The sequence below is a fragment of the Micromesistius poutassou genome (assembly GCF_964030765.1).
Source record: "Micromesistius poutassou genome assembly, chromosome: 19".
Taxonomy (NCBI): domain Eukaryota; kingdom Metazoa; phylum Chordata; class Actinopteri; order Gadiformes; family Gadidae; genus Micromesistius; species Micromesistius poutassou.
The window spans coordinates 9342800-9365586 of NC_140289.1; the positions used below are offsets into that span (position 1 = coordinate 9342800).

Genomic DNA, 22787 nt, shown 5'->3' on the forward strand with positions numbered 1-22787 from the left:
CTGCTTACAATGGGAAGGGGCTCGGATCTTAAAGTGAATGGTGGAGTCTGGTCCCACAGCGATCCGTAGGAGTGTGGATAAAAGTCCTCAGTTTGATGTATATGTTTACTGTTTGTCGGGCAAGAACTCCCTGTTTGTTCGAGCTAGAAGCTCAATGAACTGCAGTGGAGCAGCCCTCCCAATTTAATGGGTTATACTGAGAAGATTGAGCTAGAGTTATACTGCGAGGTCTTTGATAATAATGTTACTTTCTTTTCCTTTGCAGGTGAATCCACGTTCCAGGATGACCACGGACCGCCAGTAGCCAGAGTGAGTGTCCCCATGCACTCTTCTTCATTGATTTAAATGCTAAGGCTGTCCTTTTTGTCCACATATATTATTCATCTGCTCTCCTCCACGCTCCCTCCCCTTCCCAACGCACACACCAGCTCACTTCTGACCAATGAGCAGCAGGAGTTTGCTCTGTGTGAAGGAACTTTGTACGAACTCGCTCTCAATCTCTACCAGACATGGATTCAGAGTGCCAGTGAAACACACACACACACACACACACACACACACACACACACACACACACACACACACACACACACACACAGGGGGCTGACACAGGATCCTTGTATTCAGCCAGCTGCATGTCTCTGCTCTCTTTAATGCTTTCTTTCTTTCTATACTTTGTTTGGGCCTGCTTAAATCTTGATCTATTTGAAGCCGGTGTTTGACTTTTCTTATTAAATCATTGTGTTTAATCCACCATTTCCTTCAGGCTCTTTGAGTTGTGATAGATGGACTGAAGCAGTAGTTTACATTTCTGAGAACCAACAGTTACCGACAATTGGTTTGTTGCCGGGACTGTGCGGCTGCTGGAGTGGGTTTGTTCACAAGTGACTATTGTCTGCTGCTACGTTGGCTTACTCCCCTGGAACAGAAGCCATAGGCTCACCACTTAACAAGGGGAAATGCCCAAAGGTTCAAGCAGGTGCCATCTTCATGAAATATCAAAGCTGTTGAACTGTTCATGGCCACATAAAAGCCAAATTAGAGCTCACTTAAAGGATGCACTCTCAATAGATGTGTGTCTAGATGTCTCATGCTTCATTAGCTGCTTATTAACTTAAGGCCACGTCACTTCCTCCGGACAACTAGGCTTATGCTTTGTTAGCTGAAAGCACTAACTTCATTGCGTTAATATAATAGTTACGCAGCAGTTATTTGGCGCAAAAGATAAGCTACATAAAAGGCAAACAAAAAACTTGAGCAAATGTGTGTAAAAGCTCATTATATTTATAGAAAAAAACTTTTAATGTCCCACAGGCATTAGATCTTGAAAGAATCCTAGTCTGACTGGGGTCGAACAGCACAGTGTGCAACAGAACCCCCAGATCACATAAATGGAGGGGAGAGGGAGAGAGAGAGAGGGGGAGAGGGGGAGAGGGAGAGAGGGAGAGAGGGAGAGCGCAGCGGGGATGTCACGGCCATGTTTTTTTAACGTTACAACACACAGCGGGAAGAATTTTGAGATTTAAGCTTTTGTGATCGGCAGGAAGTGTTATCCTGCGAACACAGTATGTTTATCGTCAGCCTACTTTATTGTGATTGGCCGAGGAGTCTGTGGAGACTTGGCAGGCCGCGCAGCAATCTGACTGCTATGCAAACAAACAGCTCACTGTCTGCTACGGCTTCCCAGCATTCAACTCATTAACTTAACAAACTACAAAGTAAATCAAACTAACAAAATACATGATCTAATCTGGTTGTGTTTTGTGTCTTTCACCCTCTTGTTGACAGTGTTCTCCCCCATTAGGGGGGCTGAGAAAGACTGTGCGACAAATTCCTGGTTAGGTTAGGACGCACACACACACACACACACACACACACACACACACACACACACACACACACACACACACACACACACACACACACACACACACACACACACACACACTAGGAAATCCTTTATGATATATAGGTAGTATACAGTACACACACACACCCACAAACACACAAAAGTACAGACACATGCACACACAAAAACACACAAACACACACACACACACACACTAGGAAATCTGTGATGATGTAAAGGTATACAGTACACAGTACAGTAAAGGTAGCCGGCCCTCATCAGAATAGATGGGTGTCTGCTCTACAGCTTTCTCTCCTCATCGCTCTAAGAATGTCTTATCTTCAAGCATAAGTATCCCTAACTTCCGCCAAAACTTCAGAGAGATGTGCGTTTTGTTTTAGCAAGCTCAGCTTGCCGCGAGGGTCGGATATCACGTTTGAACGTGGCTTCTCCAACACTGACTTGTACGCTACGAGCGATCGCAGCAAATGCCTGAAAGCCAATTCGGCTACAACTGCTAAATACATTACATGTCAATGTGAAAAACACATGCAAATACTATGGCATCAACTGGTTCTCTTCCACTAGCAGGGACACACACATCGGCCCCAGCAGATACATGGGAGATAATGACACACCTGTCTGAAAGGGTCAAGCACTGGCCCACTAACCCCTGGCCTGCCCAGACACTCCTTCCCGAAAGCAGTTAAACAGTCAAGAGTGTAAGCAGTCTGTAAATCTACTGCCAGTCGGTTAAAGCCACCCATTCTGCTCAGGGGTCTCCCCTCAGCTTGGGTGTTTTTAATATCATCGCTGAAAGAGACTAGGATTTTTGATTTGTTGCCGTCACAGATCATTTGTTTCTTATGTATTTAATGATAGGCCTACGTCAAAACGTCTGTATGTTTGTATTGTCAGTGCGGTTGACCACATTGACAAGGCGTTGGCGCAGCGGGTCAAAGTCTGCCAACCGTTTTGCATCAGTTGTTGTTGTTTTTTTCGGCGCTTGATTGGCTAACATGTCATTGATAACTTTATCTTGGTCCAACAACGATTTTTGGTGGATTCAAAATGTGCCGTGCTGAAACACCACACAGAATGTCTCTGTTATCCACCATCACACCGTCCTGTAGAGAAAGCATTGGCTCGTTCTGACGCAGAACACTGCGTGGCATAGATCTCATTCAGGGCCGTCAATAGCAGAAACACATTCAGCTCGTCATATAGCTTAGCAGTAATCCCGGCACAAAAACATCAAAACACATGAAGGGAAAATGCTGCTCATAACTCTGTTCCCCTGCCCACGGCACCCCCTACTGTGACTTCCTGCCTTCCTACTTCTCAACGCTCAACTATCCTCCTTGGTCCACGCTCTAAAAGCAGACAGTGTTAGTCAATCTAAGAAGGGGCTTTTTGCCCAATGCATGTCTGCTAACCACCTTGTGTTCAACACACATTCTCTCCTCCTCCTTTTCAAACATGTAGAATCATCCCTGCCTTCCTAAATCAAAAGCAATAACACACATGCTTTGAATGGTGAAACACCATTCAAAGTGTGTGTGTGTGTGTGTGTGTGTGTGTGTGTGTGTGTGTGTGTGTGTGTGTGTGTGTGTGTGTGTGTGTGTGTGTGTGTGTGTGTGTGTGTGTGTGTGTGTGTGTGTGTGGGGGGGGGGTTTGATGACTTCAATACAAAGGCATTTGTCAATACTAAAATCCGATAATGCCAAACATTGAGTCATATCCTCTCATTAAAGACATAAGGGTGTGTGTGTGTGTGTGTGTGTTGTCCCTCTGGCGAAATACACAACAACAGATCAGAGGTTAAGGGCAGATTAGAACTGGAAAGAAGTTTGAGTAAGAAGGTCAGAGTTATTATTGTTACACAATATACATCGCTGCTATCGTCCTCAAACTCATTCCTCTGTGTTTTCCTCCGCCGCGCTATTTGTCATTCCATTGATTCCCAAAGGGCCCCGCTATTTAGACATCATTGCTGGGTGGCCCGCACAACAGAACACAACACAAACAAAACAAACACAAACAAATGATATATAATTGTATCACACATACATCTCACAGGCCTGCAGGGATTAAAGGTAACGGATACAAAGTGATTTCATTTGGTGGAGCACTCATTTTCCCTCCTTTATCTCTCCATTTGTCTGGTGTGGTGTGATATGTGTGTGTGTGTGTGTGTGTGTGTGTGTGTGTGTGTGCGCGCACGTGCCTGCATATGTGTGGGTGTGTGTGTGTGTGCTTTTGTGTGCATATCCGGTGTGTGTGTGCGTGTGTGTGTGTGTGTGTGTGTGTGTGTGCGTGTGTCCAGGTGCTGCCGTTCCCGAGTCAGGTGGTGTATAACCGGGTGGGGAAGTGCGGCAGCAGAACGGTGCTCATCTTGCTCAGGCTGCTATCGGAGAAGCACGAGTTCAACCTGGTCTCCTCGGAGATCCACAACCGGACGCGCCTCACCAAGCATGAACAGGTGGGTGGGAACTAGGGTTTAATATTTTTCCTGAAAAATAGATGAATCAGATCCCGGGAAAAGATTACCCATTTCCCGGGAATCCTGGGAAATAGCTGTTTTTTTTAAAGTTTTTTTTTAGCCCAAGTAGGCCTAATGTATCATTCAAATATGTGTTCCCAAATCCCAAACTGACATTTTTTCCCGTTGACGTTTCCCGTCATAACCTTTCCCGGGAATCAGGAAATAGTCTTAATCAGATTTCCCGGGAATAAACCCTAGTGGAAACTGGGCACGCATCAGGGGCCCCACGTTGTAACGTTATTGTGACTCACCTCAACATCTTCTCACCTTGTTGTTATTTTGCCTCCCCTCACATTGTTTTGAACCAATCAAAATCCTACGTTGGTCTGTGGCTGTGGATCACCAGACAGACAGATCAGTAGAAAGAGAGCGTTTTGCCTGTAAACATTTTTTACCCTAAAAAAAAAAGCCCCATAAATATCTACAGCTCATTAGCCAGAAATCTCCCACGACCCCAGTTGCAGTTCCAAGTGAGGTCCCAACCCCAGGGTCAGAAATCACTGCCTTCACTGGAAACGTGTACACTACAGCTCGTCACCAACGCCGTCACCAACGTGACCACGCCGGTCGCTCAGTAAGGCTTAAGTTCAGTGACTGGAAGTAGGTTTGGCGCTTCTAAGCTACTTTGCGCAAGGTGTGGTTGGGAGATGTATGATGAGATTGTAATATATGCATCAATAATAAGTGCATAAGTGCAACGGTACCCCTAAAAAAAGTTCTTAAAACTGTTGACAAAATAAGTGAATTACAAAATAGTCAATGTTGCCTTCAGTTTTGAAGGTACTTCTTGTTGTGTGCAAACAAATAAGTAACACACTGGATCCGTTTGACTCTAGCTACTTCTCTATTTTGGGGTGGGCCAGCCCATGTATCCCTTTTATTGCTTCCTTGAGCATCAGAGGGACCTCAGTGTGAGGCTTTATAGAGGGGGGGGGGGGAGCTGTCTGCGTTTAAAAGCACGCTAACAACAATGAGGGAAAGGACCAGGGCCTTATGCAGAGACACGGTCCTCACTGCCAGGGGTACAGGTTACTTGGGGGGGGAGGGGGGGGGGGGGGGGTGTTTCAAAACACGTGGAACAATTTAAAGGGATTAGAACAATAATCAAAACCTCCTGTGTGCTCTGATGCTGGGAGATGTTTTCTGTGAACAATGTTTTCCAAAAACATGTTACCAATAAACCACTAAAAGTAATAATAGACCATGGGAACCAGTTGTCATTTGTCATTCAACCCTAGGGACCAGTGCAACACTGCTCTGTGTTTGATTGACATTTATGACAGACAGACGCTAGGCTAGCTAGCTAGCTAGCCAGCAGTGGATGACTGTGGATCCCCGTTGGACGGATGTATATGCATAGATGATGATGTGAATAGTCAGAGCTAATATTGGAACAGCTTGTTGTTTACCCATTCATCAAACCATGAAGAGCTGGCTCTTATGCACCGCATCGGAATGCCATTACAACGTATTTATGCTCACAACGGCGATAAAATCAGCCCAGGGATCCTTACAGACTGTGTGTGTGTGTGTGTGTGTGTGTGTGTGTGTGTGTGTGTGTGTGTGTGTGTGTGTGTGTGTGTGTGTGTGTGTGTGTGTGTGTGTGTGTGTGTGTGTGTGTGTGTGTGTGTGTGTGTGCATGCGCAAGCTTTTGTCTGTGTCTACACACATGTTTACAAGTTATCATGTGCTGTGGAGTGCTTGTGTGTAACCCTGTGGGTCTTTTGTCTCTGTGTTTCAAACGGTCCTTCGAGTGCTTGTTTACCCTGTTTGTTTGCCTGCGTGTGTGTGTGTGTGCGTGTTGATTTATGCAGATCCCTACACAATATTGGCTAACTATAGAGCCAGGGGATCTCATTTGCCTCTAGTCGCTGTCTGTGGCGTGACGTGGGATTTCTCCCTGCTGGCTGGCCCGGCCATCTGCTAATGAGTTGGCCCAGAGTTGGTGCCTTGTGCTGGGGCTACATGAGATGAACAGTGGAGCTCCCTCATTCAGCTGGAACGCTGCGTCGAGACGTGGAAGAGTACCGCGGCCATCTTGGGGGCCACGGATAGGGTCAAGACCCGAGACTCTCTTTTTCTTTTGAAAACAGGGTGTCTTTCGTGTGTTTCGGTGGTGCGTCCACACAATTGGTTTGGTCTTTTGAAACCAATTCCCTTTTCAGTGAAACAATAAAGAGCATACATCCTTATTGCTGGACGGATGCAGTGCAGCCACGGGCCCCTGTGAACCAGGGAGCCTGGCCAACAGATCCACCTGCACCGTCTCTGGCCCCGGGGGCCCACTGCTTCAAACATAGTATCCCAATCCTCAACCACTCAATGAGTCACTATTAAACTACACACAGCTCAGTTGTACTGTTAGTGGCATGTGTCATATGTGCATGTGACATATCTCAGGAAAGCCTTCATTATGTCCGTGAAATTACATGGCCGTGTTGTTTATAGTGTCCGTTTGGCCCTAACACAGGCGTGGACGCGCAGTTTGCACACTCTGCAAACGTCTACGCTGTGCGTATTTCAGAGGGGTCCGACACGCAATAATTCACTGTATGAACTGTGCGCAACAGACCTGATGAAGTCATTTTGGTTTTCACACGGTGAATGGGAGTCAGGTTTAAGGAGGTACATAGAAGCACATAGAGGAATAAGGTGTCATTTGTTCTAGTCTGGGTTTGTTGTTTCATTTTGATATATGTACATACAGTATATTTATTTTTAGCTTTGTTATTGTCAAGTTTATTATAGTTTTGATGTGTTTTTGTTCAGTTAGTTTCAAACCATTTCGGTTGTAGCTGGCTGCGTTTTGTTTCGGTTGTGTTTCCCTGCTTCACGTGAGAAGCACGACAGTTGAAGGCGAGGGCAGCGGCCAGGAGCTTCTGCTGGGCTCAGCTCCCCTCCTCCGTCTCCCCTTTGATGAGCCTCTGTGTGTGTGTGTGTGTGTGGAGGCAGAGCGGTTGGATGGGGGGGATGGCGCGCTGGAGGTGGGGCTGGGGGGGTGTAGCGCTGGTATGCTAGGAATTCCAGACCGTCCTTCACTTTCCCTCAGTCCCTTGAGCCGCCGCTCCGCACCCGACCCCCACCATTTTCCAGACGGACTGAAAGGGAAAGGAGGGGAGGTGCAACCGAGCTGGAACGCACACACACGCACGCACACACACGCACACACACACACACACACACACACACAGACACGCACGCACGCACGCACACACACACACACGTCCGCGTATATATGCACGTGGTACCGGTATGTGAATGGTAGAGGCACAACGATTGTGGTCTGTGTGATAAATGAAAAGAAGCCCAAAAACGATTTCATAGTAGGACAAACAATATGGCAAAGACTGAGAAACTATTCATTGATTTCATCAGTTTTTCATTCAGTTATTTGGTGAAACATCTCCCTTAGTGAGTGAGTTTGTGGAAATGTACTGAGTTTGGAGAGGTGGGGGGTGGAGGGGGGGTCGTTAAGCCCAAATCTAACTGGGAGCCATAGATGCACCGGGCTGTGTACATAAACACGCTCACATATCAGAGTTTCTTTCTGAATAGTCCGGCTATGACGTAAGAGTGACCCGCACACATTATAAAGTACAAAACTGCTCCTGATCAGTACGGCAGTGTGAGGAACGCTCTTGGGAATAACATGCATCCAAAGTCACTCAGCTTGTGGTTGGTGACTCGTGGAGACTCAAAACACTGTGGCCCTGTGTGTGTCATCTTTGTGATTGAGTGTGTCACTTATGAATGTCAGAAATAAACTAAAAGAATGAATTGTATGGTGCCCAGACAATGTCTTGTGGTGGCAATATAGGCCAGACTGTTCATTATGTGGCCTTTGCCATTATTTTAGCCTTTGTGGACATGCATGCTGTGATTATGAATACCACGATTTATGTCATCCGCAAACACACTGTTTGAGCGTTTGTCTTTGTGGTGTTAGTCATAGGTTGTAGGGGCCTTGGATACAAGAGGAAAACATGAAATAACATTGGGTAGAAATGTATATTCGGCTTCGCTATGTCAAACTGCTACATAGTATCTTTTCCAAGGACTCACCTGATTGGCCAACCGGGTGGCGCCGGGTCCCGCCTCACAAACCTGGAAAACCGGGCTAGGATTGTCTTCCATAAGAGTTTCCTGGAATTGTCGGCGGAAAAATCTGGAAAGTAAAGACGTAGAATGTTAGAGGTGGAGTTATTTCAGATGGTGTGACCTTTCATGAGGCAGGGATATTTACATTGTGTGAATTCTGAAACTATAAGAAAAATCGATACTTTCTTTTTTGCTCCTAAATATTTTAGAGGAACTAAAATCTGTCTGGGACCATTTTTGCAAAAGAGTGCAGATCCAAAAGTCACAGAAATAGTTGTGACCACAGTCAAAGAACCTGTCAGACACAATATTTTACAATGGCCATTCTGACATCTGCGTCTTTTGACATGGATGGTGTGTTTCTGAATGTTTTCAGTAAGCCCTCCTCAGCCTCTGCATCCCCATGCAGTGCTGAAAGGAGACATATGGTCTTGGTTACATTCTATCACTACAGTACTGCAACCAGAGCCTCCTGATTTTCCACCATGACGTGACCTACTGGCACCTAGAATGGAGATAGATCTGCTGCTGCTAACTTGACATTTGAAGAAAAAAACGAAATGAGGATAAATAACAAGTGATGGATTCACCAAAACATTTCCCACTAAGTCCCTTTCCACAGAAGCCTACTGTATATTCAGTCCTGCAATGTGTTTGGTAGCTGGCTTGGTTCCCAAATACACTGTTGAAAGTCTAATATAAATTGTGTATGTGTGTGTGTGTGTGTGTGTGTGTGTATTTATAGGTGGATCTCATAAAGAACATCAGCAACATGCCACAGCCATTCCTCTACACGCGGCATGTTCACTTCCTCAACTTCACCAGGTAATGGTTTTCTTTGTATGGTTCATTTCATCGTTCAGATCTCCTCAAAATCTCCTCAAATCTAAGTTCTCCTCAAAATCTCCTCAAATCTAAAGTTTATCTAACCAAACTCCCAAAGGCATGAGGCAATGTAAGTACTTCAATGAAGCCTTGAAAACCAACACCAACGCTTAAATCCCAACACAGTTTTTGACATCACAATCAAAACGACGTGATTCCCCCATCATGATCCAACATCTTATCTAATATCGTTGGCCTCATAGCATAATTGCATATTTTAAGGTTCATCTTGTATCTAGCATAAAAAATGCCAAAGCCAGATAGATGGTAGCTAGTGATTATGGAATTTAAAAAGCACTCTGATTGGCTTAGGATATACCCAACGAGGACAGTGAATCAGCAGCGTTGGGAGAGTAGAGTTAGGCTAGATATCACAATTTGTCCAGAATATGACTTGGATATCGTTAGCCTCATAGGATAATTGCCTATTGTCCTCTGTCGTCAGGTTTCGGGTGGAGGAGCCCGTCTACATCAACATCATCCGGGACCCAATCAACCGCTTCCTGTCCAACTACTTCTTCCGGCGGTTTGGGGACTGGAGGGGTGAGCAGAACCACCTGATCCGCACGCCGGGGATGAAAGACGACGAGAGATACCTGGTGAGGCACTCTGTCCCGCTGTCTGTGTGTGTCTCTCTCTCTGCAGGAGCTAAAGGTCGCTCTGGGTAGAGGTGTCTGAAACATGAACTTATCTCTCTGGAGGACCTGGTCCGTCTGACTGGCGCTCAGGTCTACCGCAGTGACTATCACTCTGTGGGGCTGCTGCCTGTCTAGCCTTGTTCGCTATGTGTGTCGATTTTGATTAAAAGGAACACGTTTGTTTTATGTCTTCAAACGAGCTAAAGGTAAAGGGTGAGGGTGTAACCCGTTAAGGCTTGTTTAGAAACCACACGCGTGAAACGTGAAGAAGAAACGGTTAGCATTTAACAAATGGTAATGCTATACAAACAGTGTTTACCATATTTCTATATGAATGTGTACAAAAAGAATTAGCCATGCTGCTAATATTCAACAATCTTCAAGCGTTTGTCTCTTAAGTGAAATAAAACGATTTTACAAGCCTATCCTAATACAAAGATAAAGATATTGGAGAATCCAGCTTGTACCTTATGCTTATAATTTATAAGCCGATATCAGCCGCCTGGTTTATAGTGCTGGCTGTCTTTAAATAAGATGTAATTATTTTTACATATGGCATCCTCTGAAAACAGACGGTAAATTGATAGTAAGATCCCGTTGGGCATCGAGACTTGAGTCTAACCACATCACAATCTCATCTCCGGAATACTCCGCCACGCAGTCTGCTCGTGTGCTCTCCAAAACACCCTGGCTCAGAGCGGAGACCTCTGCCAATAAGCGTCTCACCGTTTCATTTTGACGCCGTTTTATGGCTCCGTCTGTTCTGTTTTGGATTGAAGCCTCCGTTCCGTTTAATTGCGGTGTGTGTGTGTGTGTGTGTGTGTGTGTGTGTGTGTGTGTGTGTGTGTGTGTGTGTGTGTGTGTGTATGTGTGTGTGTGTGTGTGTGTGTGTGTGTGTGTGTCATGGAGTGCAGCTGGTGCTTAAAGGTGCGTTTAGGGTGACATCTAGCAAGAGATAGGAGTGGGGTGAGATGGGCAGAGTGCCAGCTCACGTACCTGTGGCCAAGGCACGACAAAGCCCAGGGAGAGGTGCTCCGTGTCTGGGGTGAACGGGGAAAACCTTCCTGACGCTTGGAATGCTTTTGGTTAAGGACAACTTTTTGTATGTGTATTCATTCACTCACAATTAATCAGTTGGATTTCCGGCCTGCGGGTTAATAACAGGCACATGGCTGACCTCTGACCTCTGGGAAAGAGGGGGAAGAGGGGGGTGGCGGGGGGTGCTTCTGACAGGAGTTCTGACAGGCCCTAGCAATTAGGTACAGCAATAATTAGTCCAGAGTTTGAGACCATGTAAGTCGGGTCTTTTTTGTAGAGGGGCCCCTCGCAGCATTTCAAGAGTCCCTAGACATTGCCTGGCTCACCTTCCCTGTGGGGGGTATTGTCACGTGTACAAAATACACATGGCATGCGTGGCCTGTGTTTGTTTGTTACTTATGGTATGGGTGTGTGTGTGCGCGTGTGTGTGTGTGTGTGTGTGTGTGGACTTGCTATTCTCTCTTTGCCTCTCTTATTATGTTTGCCCAGGCTTCAGTCCAAAACAATAGATTATATTAATGTCAGGAGTGAATAACACCTACCTGTAGAAGAGTGTGTCAGCTCTGCTGGCTGCTGCAGCGCAGTCCTGGGAGCCGATCCAGAAGGCAGTTCAGGGCAACTCTAACCCTAAACAAGTCTGATTTGACTTGGCACGGCAGTGTCAAGCCAACATCAATCACCCACTCAATAGGTGATTGATTATGGTTCCGTACAATGATTGGAAAAATAACGCAGAAGCATCACACGAGAGAAGCAAAGCGCGGCATTTCGGGCCTGCAGCCAAAAAAGACACCTGCACAGTACATATGCAGTATAAAATAGGCCTACGACAGATGTTGACTATTGACTCTAGCTAGCTATCTACCTATAGGTAGATAGCTGGCAAAGAAGAAAAAGGGTAAAACTATGAACTGTAAACTTGGTTATTATCATTGGCCCGACCGTTCACAAGGTGGAAGATGATTCTTGGGAGGGGGGGGGGTTGATTATATTTAACTCAAACTGGTGAAGTTGTTAGGTATAGAACATGGGTTGCCATGGTTTCTGGACCAACTTCTGAAGCTGCGAGGGGCCCTTCTTCAAAAACAACATAACTCACAAGGTCTCAAACTCTGGGGAAATTGTTGCTGTACCTAATTGCGAGTGCCTGTCAGAAGGACACCACCCCCCCCGCCCCCTCTTTCCCAGAGGTCACCTGACAGCCATGTGCCTGTTATTTACCCCGCAGGCGGGTTAGCCGACTGTGTGATTGATCGTGAGTGAGCGAATACATGGACAAATACTTGACCAATGCTTGTCCTTGACCAAAGACATTCCCAATGTCAGGAAAGTTTTCACCATTCACTCCAGCATATTTTATGGACACCATGATGGAATAAATTGACCTCCCTGTAAGCTTCATGTGCATTAGCTACAGGTACGTGAGCTCCGCCCACCGCACTGCAAGATACGTACCACCTGCTAGATGTCACCTGACGCATCTTTAAGTCCCAGCTGCAGTCCACACACACACACCGCAGTTAAAACGACTGGAGGCTTCCAGCCAGAACAGACAGCCATTAAAAAGAAAACGATGCCTTGTAGCAGGAGATACCTTGACCAAGACAATATACCAATCACACGAACGCTAGAAGATGTGAATTGGGAGGAGGTGGGAGGAGGTTAACTCAAACTGGTCAGGTTCTATGGTTGAGAACATACGTTGTCATGGTATCAGGACAAAGTGTTGCACCTGGAGCCGATAATAGTTCATACCGACTGGACATATGCGGCTGACTTGGAAATCCAGCATTCTGAAAGTCTCTTGTGCCTACCGTGGGCTCTGCTGTACCTAAAGGGGGGGTCAATGAACAAACTGTGTTCCAGATTTTTCCACCTCCCCCTCCCCCATCTCTCTCTCCATAGCTCCCTCCCTGTACAAACACACACACATATATGCCACAATACGGAGATGCAATGGCATGCCCGCTCAAAAATTCTCAGGAACCCTCGGAACCTACATGCATGCACACACACATTCATGCACACACACACACACACACACACACACACACACACACACGCACCACACACACACGCACACACGCACACGCACACGCACACGCACACACACATGCAGACACGCACACACACATTCACCCTGTTTGAATACTCCACTTTCTTGGAATCTCTACGGTGGGAATTCGGTGGGAAAAGACGTTGCGGTGCAAAAAGTGTTGTGTGAGCGAAACATTTTTATACTAAGATCAAATAAATTCTAAATAGATGAAAGAGAGCAGAAGAACAGTCCCCCCCCTGAGAAGTGAGTACATGGCTGCGTTTTCTAATAATAAAATATTTATTTGTTTTTATATTTTGTGTCAAATAATTGTTTTCTTTAGTAAGTAGCCGTGTAATACGCAGACTTATGTGCAGCGAGCCGCAAAATCGCAAAATAAACCCCTTCAGTCATGCGGTAGACGGTCAGGGTTTATTTAGTGTAATGACCGGCCAGCTGTACATTACGTTACTCAGAACACACTACGTGCATTTACCCCTCTGCAACGCGTTAAATAGGTGTACAGACATGTGTGGTATGTGGTGGATAGGTGTGCCCTGACACGGCCTGTGTCCTCGTCACCTGGTCTACGGGTACAGTATTACCTGTATGTATGCTCTATATGCCAGGCTGTTCAGGCTGCCTTCAGTAACTGGTCATCTCCACGCACACCTTTCACTATTGTGCACAATCCTCCATTGCCACTCACACATACGCACACACACCAGAAGCCTCTGATCGAGGGCTGTTCTATTTATAGTGTAAGTAAAGATTGATTTAGAATGGGCTGTATTTCATTTGACCAAACTAGAAAAAATAACACTTTAGTTAATAAAGCTAATGCTAATACAAAGTTAGCTAAACAGAGTCACAGCCAACCGATTGTTTCACAAATCACGCTTAATGTTAAGCAATATTCCAAGTACATGTTCTAGGTACATGTTCTAGGTATCATTTGAGATGTTGAGTGAACTATAAAATGGAATATAATAAAAATATTTACAACGGCTATAACTCGCCAAACTCAAATAAACAGCTTGTTTTTTGTTTTTTGAGCAACCATCCGCACAAGCAGAAAAAATTCCCTAGTGAACAGTAAGACACTGCAAACCCTAAAGCAAAGACTCTTGTTGTGCGCACAAGGGCGACAGAGCCATTTTATGGCGCTCTTAACGAATGAATTTCTCCTGGCAGGCCAATTATTGCTCAGGCCAGCAGAGAACTACTGAACAAAAGTGTTGTTAAAGGGCTTGCAATAATAACTGTGAAATGGTCAGACAACATAAACAACAACACATTATGGTTTAAATAAGGTGTAAAAGCCATTTCAGGTGTAAAATACTTTAAAATGCTAGTTCATCTATAAAAGTGTAACTAAAACAAAGTTTTGTAAACCAAACATCACAACCAAAACCAACCCATTGCTAACTTTCAATGCAACATTCGAATCCTCAAGTCCTCGAGTACATGTTCTGCATGTCATTTGGACCAACTTGTGTATGGAATAAATGACTCAACTGAGCGAGCAGTTCTCTTTTGCAAGCATATCGGAAATCATTTGTCCTAACAAATGTACCCACAGGTTTGCTGCTCTGCTGTCCCTATTTTCAACTCAGCTGTATGCCAAAGCCATCATGCCCATTGCCCAACATCACAGATAGGAACTAGGGATGTTCGTAGCCAATCATTTCACTGTAGTTCAACAGTGAACGTTTTGTATACGACTATTCTCAAATAAGAAAACACTCAGAAGACAGTTGTGTGTTACTAGCCAATAACATAGTTTACGGAACACAAAATTCAACAACAACAACAATTCCCACAATCGCAGAGCCAACCGCAATGCTGCAGTGAAAGAGGTCATGCTCCGGCTTTGATTGATCCGTGGACTCTCCGTAGACACCCCCAAGGAAGAATTGAGGAACGTTTTCTGCCGTTTTGGTTGAGTGGAGGCCTCAGGCTGATCCGCTCTTTTCCTCATCCCCACTGTTATCTTCCTCGTCACCATTGGCTGGGAAGCTGTGATACGGCACCGCAGGATTCGCTCTCACTGCTGTGCTGTTGACTGTCCATCTGGGGAAAGCAGAGGTGCTTGTGACGGGAATCCAGAGCAGAGGCCAGTACTGCTACACTTCCAGGTTTATCTGTCGGTTGGGGACATTCGTCTCTCCAAGGTTGCTGCCACCGTTTCTTGAACTCTGCCTCTCTCCTGAGCTTGCCTGCTGAGTTGGGATGCTGAGATCATTTAATGAATGAAAATAGTATAACAATTGAATGATGACCATTATAATATATATATGTTGTTTTTTTGGTTGTTGTTATTATTAAAATAATACTACTAAATTAAATGGAACTTATATATTAGCGTATAAAATTACCTGGTCAGCAAACTCATGGTAACGGGGAACACCATTGAAACTGAGCCTCACCACTCAGAGCACTGGTGGCTCTTTTTAGGGACTCTGGAGTGGGGCGAATAGAGTAGATTGTGTTCTGTCACCTTTCTGTCTGACAGTACATCGGTGAAGGCCCACCTTTGTTTATGGATGCGCTGGAACATGATGGAAATCCAGCGTGTCTTGCAGGACTGTATAGGTTTCAGGCAGGCCCTTTTTTTCATCCTTGTTTCATTTACCATCAAGGTGTGCGCTGTGCAGCACTGTGATGGAAACGCCTCACCAGTCTTCTGGATGAACCGTTCAGCAGGCTCATGGTGTTCGCCTTTAATCCATCATTGATGGCTGATTGCAGTGTACGGGCAAAACATTGCCCGTACACTGCACAATTGCTTGCATTGTCGTGGACACAAGCCATGACTTATCCGGTCCCACCTTGCAGGTGTACAGCCTGCAGGTGTACAATTCTCTGCTGTGTGTCTCTTCTTCTTCTTCCTTCATTTTGTTATGGTCGGGCTACCATTTTACTTCCCGACACAATGTATTCTGCTTCGATATATGCCAATGACTTATGGAAGCCTTTACCTTTAACAAAGTTGAGTGGAAGAGCTGTGTTGTTTTTTTGAAACCGAGCAGGATCACAGTGTCTACGGGTTGTGGTCGTTAACAATGTTAGGTTGACGATTTTGGCTAGCATGAGCAGCCTGCTCTCTAACCGGTTTAATGTCCACATGCCTGTGCTTAATGTTGTTACACACATTGCTCCATGCTAGTGGTTGTACCAGATTAACCCTAAATAGCCAACGTACGACGTGATTTCAATTTTCAAGCAAATCATAATACTGCCAAACTGCGCAGGCTTTTTGAGATGTCTTAAATTGTTCCACTTTCTACTGATTTATCTCGAGGGCGAACAGGCAAATGTTTAAGTATACATCACAAATTGTTATCATTAATAACAGATGATTTTCTTTTGAAATGCAACATTTTGCCAGGAATACAGTACGTTTCAGTGTAACTTTGGTCAATATAAGCTTAAGGCCCAAATGTATATAGTCTACATAGAAAATATACATAATTTCTTCCGACTAGTGGGCTATATTTGGTGCCGACTAGCGAGGGTAGCAACATTAAGCCATCTAGTCGATTAATAGTGCACATCCCTAACACTAACCAAACCAGCCAAACCAAAGTCGCTCCATTATATCTGCTCGTAGGTGGATGCCTGGGCTTGCTGGCTGACAAGCATGGTTTTATCCCCTTTGTTGCATGCATTGATTAGATTAGGCCCATAAAACCATCATCACATCTCAAAGTGACAGCCAATTGCAGTTACAAAGGCATAAATGTGTTCATAATTATGGATAGCCTCAATCTTTCCCTCTAACTGTCATCATTGATTTCAGATGCACGTAATAAAAAAGTTATTATGGGCAAACAAAGTTCCTGTTCAATAATGTTGATAATTTCATGAGGCTCAAAGGTTCAAGATCTCTTGCTTGCATGAAGTCTTTTTATAAGGAAACGTGTAAAGGTGTATCAAATTGTTCACATTAACCAGCCTTTACCTTATCTCCAGGCACAGAAGGAAGAGGTGTAAAGAATTGCATAGTTATAATGTCTGAATTAATCATTTTGAATGTTATTTCCAACATAATGATACAGTGTGTTTGTGTTTGTCATTCATTTCAATCTATTCAGTATTTGAATCTAAAGTGTGAATGATTGAATAAATAGGCTACCACTCACTGAACATGATGTGGGCATGATGATTTCATTTTGACTCATAAATTTGCTTTAACAACCTTCCACCGAATCTCTTTAAAGTAGGACATATGATATCTTAAGTGTGATATCATAATAAGAAGTGCAATGAGTTCATCATCTATGTTTTGTGTGAACGTTCAGGTCTTGACATGACCGTAATCGTGTGATGTTACACTCAGATCATAAGGGACAGGGCGCGCTCTGGTGGCCCCCTCTGGCGTGAGCTGATATATTCATTTTTCTGACTTCCCGGGGCTTCACTGGTGACTACTGTGTTGTTCAAGAGCTCCCCCTACTGAAGTTAGAAAGCAATGACAATCGAAACTCAGTCACAAAATGTTTTACTGCTTGTGCTCATTCTACCACCACTGCTGATACTAATCTGTGTGGGTCTTCGATTGTGTCTTTTTGTTCAGGATATCAACGTGTGCATCTTAGAAAACTACCCAGAATGCTCTAACCCCAGGATGTTCTACATCATCCCCTACTTCTGTGGTCAGCATCCACAATGCAGGTAATGCACAACCAGCCATAATACACTAGATCTCTATGGTGGTTCCATGGTTATGTTTTCAATTATGTTATGTTTTCAATTATGTGCAGAATTAAGCCCTTTATATTTGACTCTTTCTATTATTCCCTTCTCCCTCTCTCTACCAGGGAGCCAGGTGTGTGGGCTCTAGAGAGGGCCAAGCAGAACGTGATGGAGAACTACCTCCTGGTGGGCATCCTGGAGGAGCTGGAGGATGTGCTGCTGCTGCTGGAGAGGCTGCTGCCCCACTTCTTCTCAGGAGTCCTCAACATCTACAAAAGCCCTGGTACACACACATTTTGTTCTTCAGACTGGATCACTTCACATATGACACATTTATAAAAGTTATTATTATTTAAGCAATAGATCACGACAGGCTGTGGAATGTGCTCATTATATCACAGTTAAGGGACGTTGTTTGTCCCGACGCACAGCGGAGGGACGACGACCCCCTTCACTGTGGTATAATGAGAACATTTCACTGACTGAAGTGATCTATTGCTTTTATAAAACAGTTACATAAGTATGGCGAAATGAAAGTCATAGACACCCTCAATTTTGAAAAAGCTAGAAAGTCGGAAAAGCATTTTTTTAACGAATACAAAAATGGAGTCCCTCCTGGCTTCCTGCAAAGTGCGCGGCGGTTGCTATGAAACACACTGTAGCGTCCTTCAGAGAGAAGGCTAGAGACGGTAGCTTGGTTCGCCGGCAATTTAGCCTATTATCGAGCAGTTCACTCACCGTGTGCCTATTGCTTTACAACATTTCCGCCTTCTCCATCAATCAACATTTTTAGGCTTCAGTGAACTATGCTATTGCTTTTAGATATAAATAAACAACAGTTCTGATTGGGCGTCATAGCTGTTATGTATACTCTCATTATACAACAGTTATACAACAGTTAGGAACCAATCAGATCGCTTGATTTAAGCCACCTGTTTTATAATAATTACTTTTCACTGCAGTCATACTTTTTATTTAAAATGACATGAAGCATATTTTTAAATAACTAATAACTGTTACTTACTAATAGGATACATTTAACACATACAATACAATTTCAAATTTACACAAACAAAAAAGGGTGGTCTTTAAAAAAAGAGTACATTTGAAAAAAGTGTCTAATCTAGAAATATGTAGTCTGCAGTGTTGGAGGTAACGAGTTACAAAGTAACGGATTACAGTAACGATATTACTTTTTTGGGTAACGAAGTAAAGTAACACATTACGCTAAAAATATCGGTAACGATATGAAGAACAGACGAAGATGAAGACAGGGGGTTTCGGCCAGTTGCGATATTCTCACTACTTTCAGTTTATAGCTCGAAAGGAAAAAAATATTTGAGTGAAATGCACTCAATGCCCAGGCGACAGGCGTCTTTCAACTGTTGCAACCCAGATTTAGAAAAATACTAGATAAAATACCAGCGAGCCAACATCCGACAGGAAAACATTTTCCCATTATCTGGACAAGTGTTATTCCGACATGGAATTGAAGCTCAAAATAACTTTTTAGTCCCAGGATCATGTCCATCACTGCAGACATTTGGTCCGCCAAGAACAAAAGTTACTTAGGAATAACGGTGCACTGGATAGACAGCATTAGTTTTAAACGTGAGAATTTTGTATACATTTATACAATAAACACTAAGTGATGATAGGGCTATGCTGTTTGTCCATGTATCTACACAGTAAATAAAGAAATGGGAAAGTAAAGTAATAAATAGTGAAGTTACTTTTCAAATGCAGTAAGTAGTAAAGTAATCTCATTACAATTGACTGAAGTATCTAGTAATGTGTACCTAATTACAGTAACTACCCCGACACTGGTAGTCTGGTACATCTCACAAGCACGACACTCACTGGCCCCTCCCCCTCCCCAGACTACAAGAAGGCGGGCAACATGACGGGCACAGTGCGCAAGCACACGCCCACGCTGGAGGCCCTGCAGGTGCTCTACCACCGCATGCGCTACGAGTACGACTTCTACGGCTTCGTCCGCGACCAGTTCCACCTGGCCAAGAAGAAGATCGGCCTCAAGTCGGCCTCGCGCCCCTCCGCCTACTCCCACGACTTCCTGCGGGACCTGGCCCTCCGGACCCCCGAGCCCATGGAGGAGGAGGAGGATGAGGAGGAGGAGGAGGAGGAGGAGGAGGCGCAGGACACCACCCTGGAGGACGCCGCCAGCTGGCTGGTGAACCCCTGAGGATGCACACACGCCGTGGCGGACTAAGGCCCAGGGTGGATGGGCCCGTTACTGGACTAGTGGGATAGGGGACGGAGTGCCAGGGTGGAGGTCCCCTTAATGGACCACCCTCAATAGTTAGGGTGGTGGTGGGTGGGTCGGTTGCTCTGTGTGTGTGTGTGTGTGTGTGTGTGTGTGTGTGTGAAAAGACTCTATGGCGAGGACTGGATGTGTGGAGTAAATAGATGGGGGTGTTGGGGGAGGGGGGGGATGCAATATCTCATGAACTGCCGAGGGGACCATGGAAATGGACTTGGAAGGCTCAACGCCATTTTGAAGTTCCTTCGAGCTCACTGAGCGGGATCTGTTGGATTTGAGACAGATGCTGTTTCTATTATCTCCGGGAGAGATGAATGCTGGATGGGGACAAATCTGTTGAGAAATATTCTAAATTACAGGGCGATGGTGAGTTTAGAGGGTTGGTTGAATATTTTAATTTTTTTTAAATATATTGGTACTTTTTTTTTTAATGGTTCTCCCTCTCAACTCTGGTCTGTAAAGCTTCTAATTTTATGTCATCAAAAGTGCCATCAAACTATTCATCATCCAGGACGGTTCAAAACACATGGAGGCACTGTGCAATGAAAATCCCCAGACACATCCTGCAGTGTTTTCTGAAAACTGTCGTGACACCACCTGTGGATGATGGTGTTTGATTCAGTAGGAGGTGGAACACTAAGCACGCATTTATGAATTCAGAGAATTCCAATTGTGTGCGGCGGTATCAGTTCATTTTACCAAACCAATATTGTGTTTTACATGTATTTAAAATAGGTCATGGAGTATAATTGTGTGAAATTGTTCCATTTTTGGGGGAATAATTATAGGGATGAATGCAAAGAAAGTGCATGAAGCCCGATTCAGATCAATCCAAAGTTTTAAATATCAGTAAAAGAACTTGCCAAAACTATTGCCAATTTCTCTACAATGCAATGTGCTATGACCCATTGTGGGATTTATTTATTATATCTGTGTTTATCATGACATTAATTAGCAGCTCGTCCATTTCCCTCTTGCGTAGAATTGGTCTTGTAACTTCTGTTTAAATTAAGGTACGTATTTGTTTGTCGTATTTGTCTGTTGATGGGCAGTGACTTCTTGTGGGGTGGTTGGATGGATTTTTAAGTTTAAGAGTAATAATCTACCATCAGTCCCATGTGAAAACAAATTGAAGCATATCAAAGCTATTAAGGAAAATGTATTTAAGTTGTTTTATGTACATCTGCCTTTAAATGCAAAACAAAACAAAAAACAGGAAATAAAGAAATCCTGATGGACAAGCTGGAGACGAGAGGGGTTCATTTTGGTTCTCACCAGTCAGTGGTCAGTGTAGCGATGCTGAATCCTGCTCCACTAATGTCCACTCGCCCTCCATTCAAGCCTGAAACACTCCATCCAAGACAACACTCCCTTCAAGACACACTTAAAGAGACTGAGGCTGGGAACAGGGAGCTACAAATGAAGGACATTTAAAGTCCTTGAGCATCAGCTTTTGGTCGCCAAATAAAACAGTACCCAACTCTCCAAGTCGTTTCTAGGAGGACTTTCAAAGTAGGAACATTTTCCATTTCAGGGAGTGATTTGAGCTGGAATCATATGTGACACGAGCGCATTTTGAGCGCATTGCCTCCACTGGTCCAAGAGATTTCTGGTCCAATCTCTCACAATGTAACTAAGTAGGTGAGGCCCAATAGTTTGGGCTAAAGGCTTGTCCATTGTGCTGAGTCCTCATTCTGAAACTGTGAACACCACCACTTTAAGTGTGAGTGAGTATGAATTTAGTGCCTGAAGTATTCAGGCAAAGCTGGACCAATAAGATACATTTTGAGTTTGCTCAGGAGAGGGGAGCACTCTGATATGAATCATTTCAGGACCAGTAAGGTTTTGAGCAGATGCAGGAGCATACTTCGTCACAAGAACATGTCTACCTGAAATTATGCGTAAGAAGAACATTCTGTTAGAAGCTTCTGTCCTAGCAGATTAATCTGCATTGACATTCAATTGACATTCAGTTTGTTTTCGATTGGGCAGATTTCGCAGCAAAGTAAAAAATAAACAGCTTAAACCTGAACTATGTAACTTTTCTACTTCTCTAGCTACTTACTCCGTTTAACAAATATCTGGACTATACAGTTTATAAAGAGAAAAACACAGCATACCCCCTTACAACTCTAACCATAAGAGGCTGCCAAAGGGAAACATCTGTAATGTTTTTACTTTTTTTGAACTTGGTCTCCATGATCCGTCCAGTGTTTTCAAATCAAATAAAAAACATCTACAAAGGCCAGACGTCTGTCGGAGACGGGCACGATGGTCGTATTAGAAATTATTTCCAAAGGTTTCAGAAGGCTTTGTGAATTGGCCATACCGCAGACCAAGTTTCCATTTCAGTTTTGACAGGTCTGACATACTTCCATGGGGGAAGTGGAGGAAGAGGAGTGTGTATCTTACACACTCTGTCCCTCCCTTAGTATGCTCTCATTTCTGTACACAGTATCTCTGGGGGAGGTCTCATTCTTTACTTCATTCATTCACTTTGCTCATGTGTGCCGTCACTGCAGCTTGCAGATTGGGTTTTATCAAAATTCATTTAAGAGTGCCGTAGATTAACCGCTACGCCCCTGTTTAGGCCATCCTTACTGTGGCTCACCTCTGCTTAACTTAAGTCACGCTAATGTCTTGCTCTGGATCACGGTAACTATGGAGGCCTGAGTGGGGACCAGATATATTACTGATGGACATTTCATCCAATCACA

General features: G+C 44.3%; 1 protein-coding gene across 2 annotated transcripts in view; it reads left to right on the forward strand.

Moving 5' to 3' along the window:
- usta (uronyl 2-sulfotransferase a) overlaps window positions 1-20048 on the forward strand; it is a 48064-nt gene extending 28016 nt beyond the window's left edge. For both annotated transcript variants that reach the window (XM_084483907.1, XM_084483908.1), the window contains 7 exons: window positions 266-309; window positions 4176-4331; window positions 9238-9317; window positions 9823-9976; window positions 17671-17768; window positions 17915-18072; window positions 19670-20048. In XM_084483907.1, coding sequence (XP_084340033.1) covers window positions 266-309; window positions 4176-4331; window positions 9238-9317; window positions 9823-9976; window positions 17671-17768; window positions 17915-18072; window positions 19670-19992 — 1013 coding nt within the window. In that variant the 3' untranslated portion in view covers window positions 19993-20048. The remainder of the gene's footprint in view (window positions 1-265; window positions 310-4175; window positions 4332-9237; window positions 9318-9822; window positions 9977-17670; window positions 17769-17914; window positions 18073-19669) is intronic.
- The last annotated feature ends 2739 nt before the right edge of the window (window positions 20049-22787 follow it).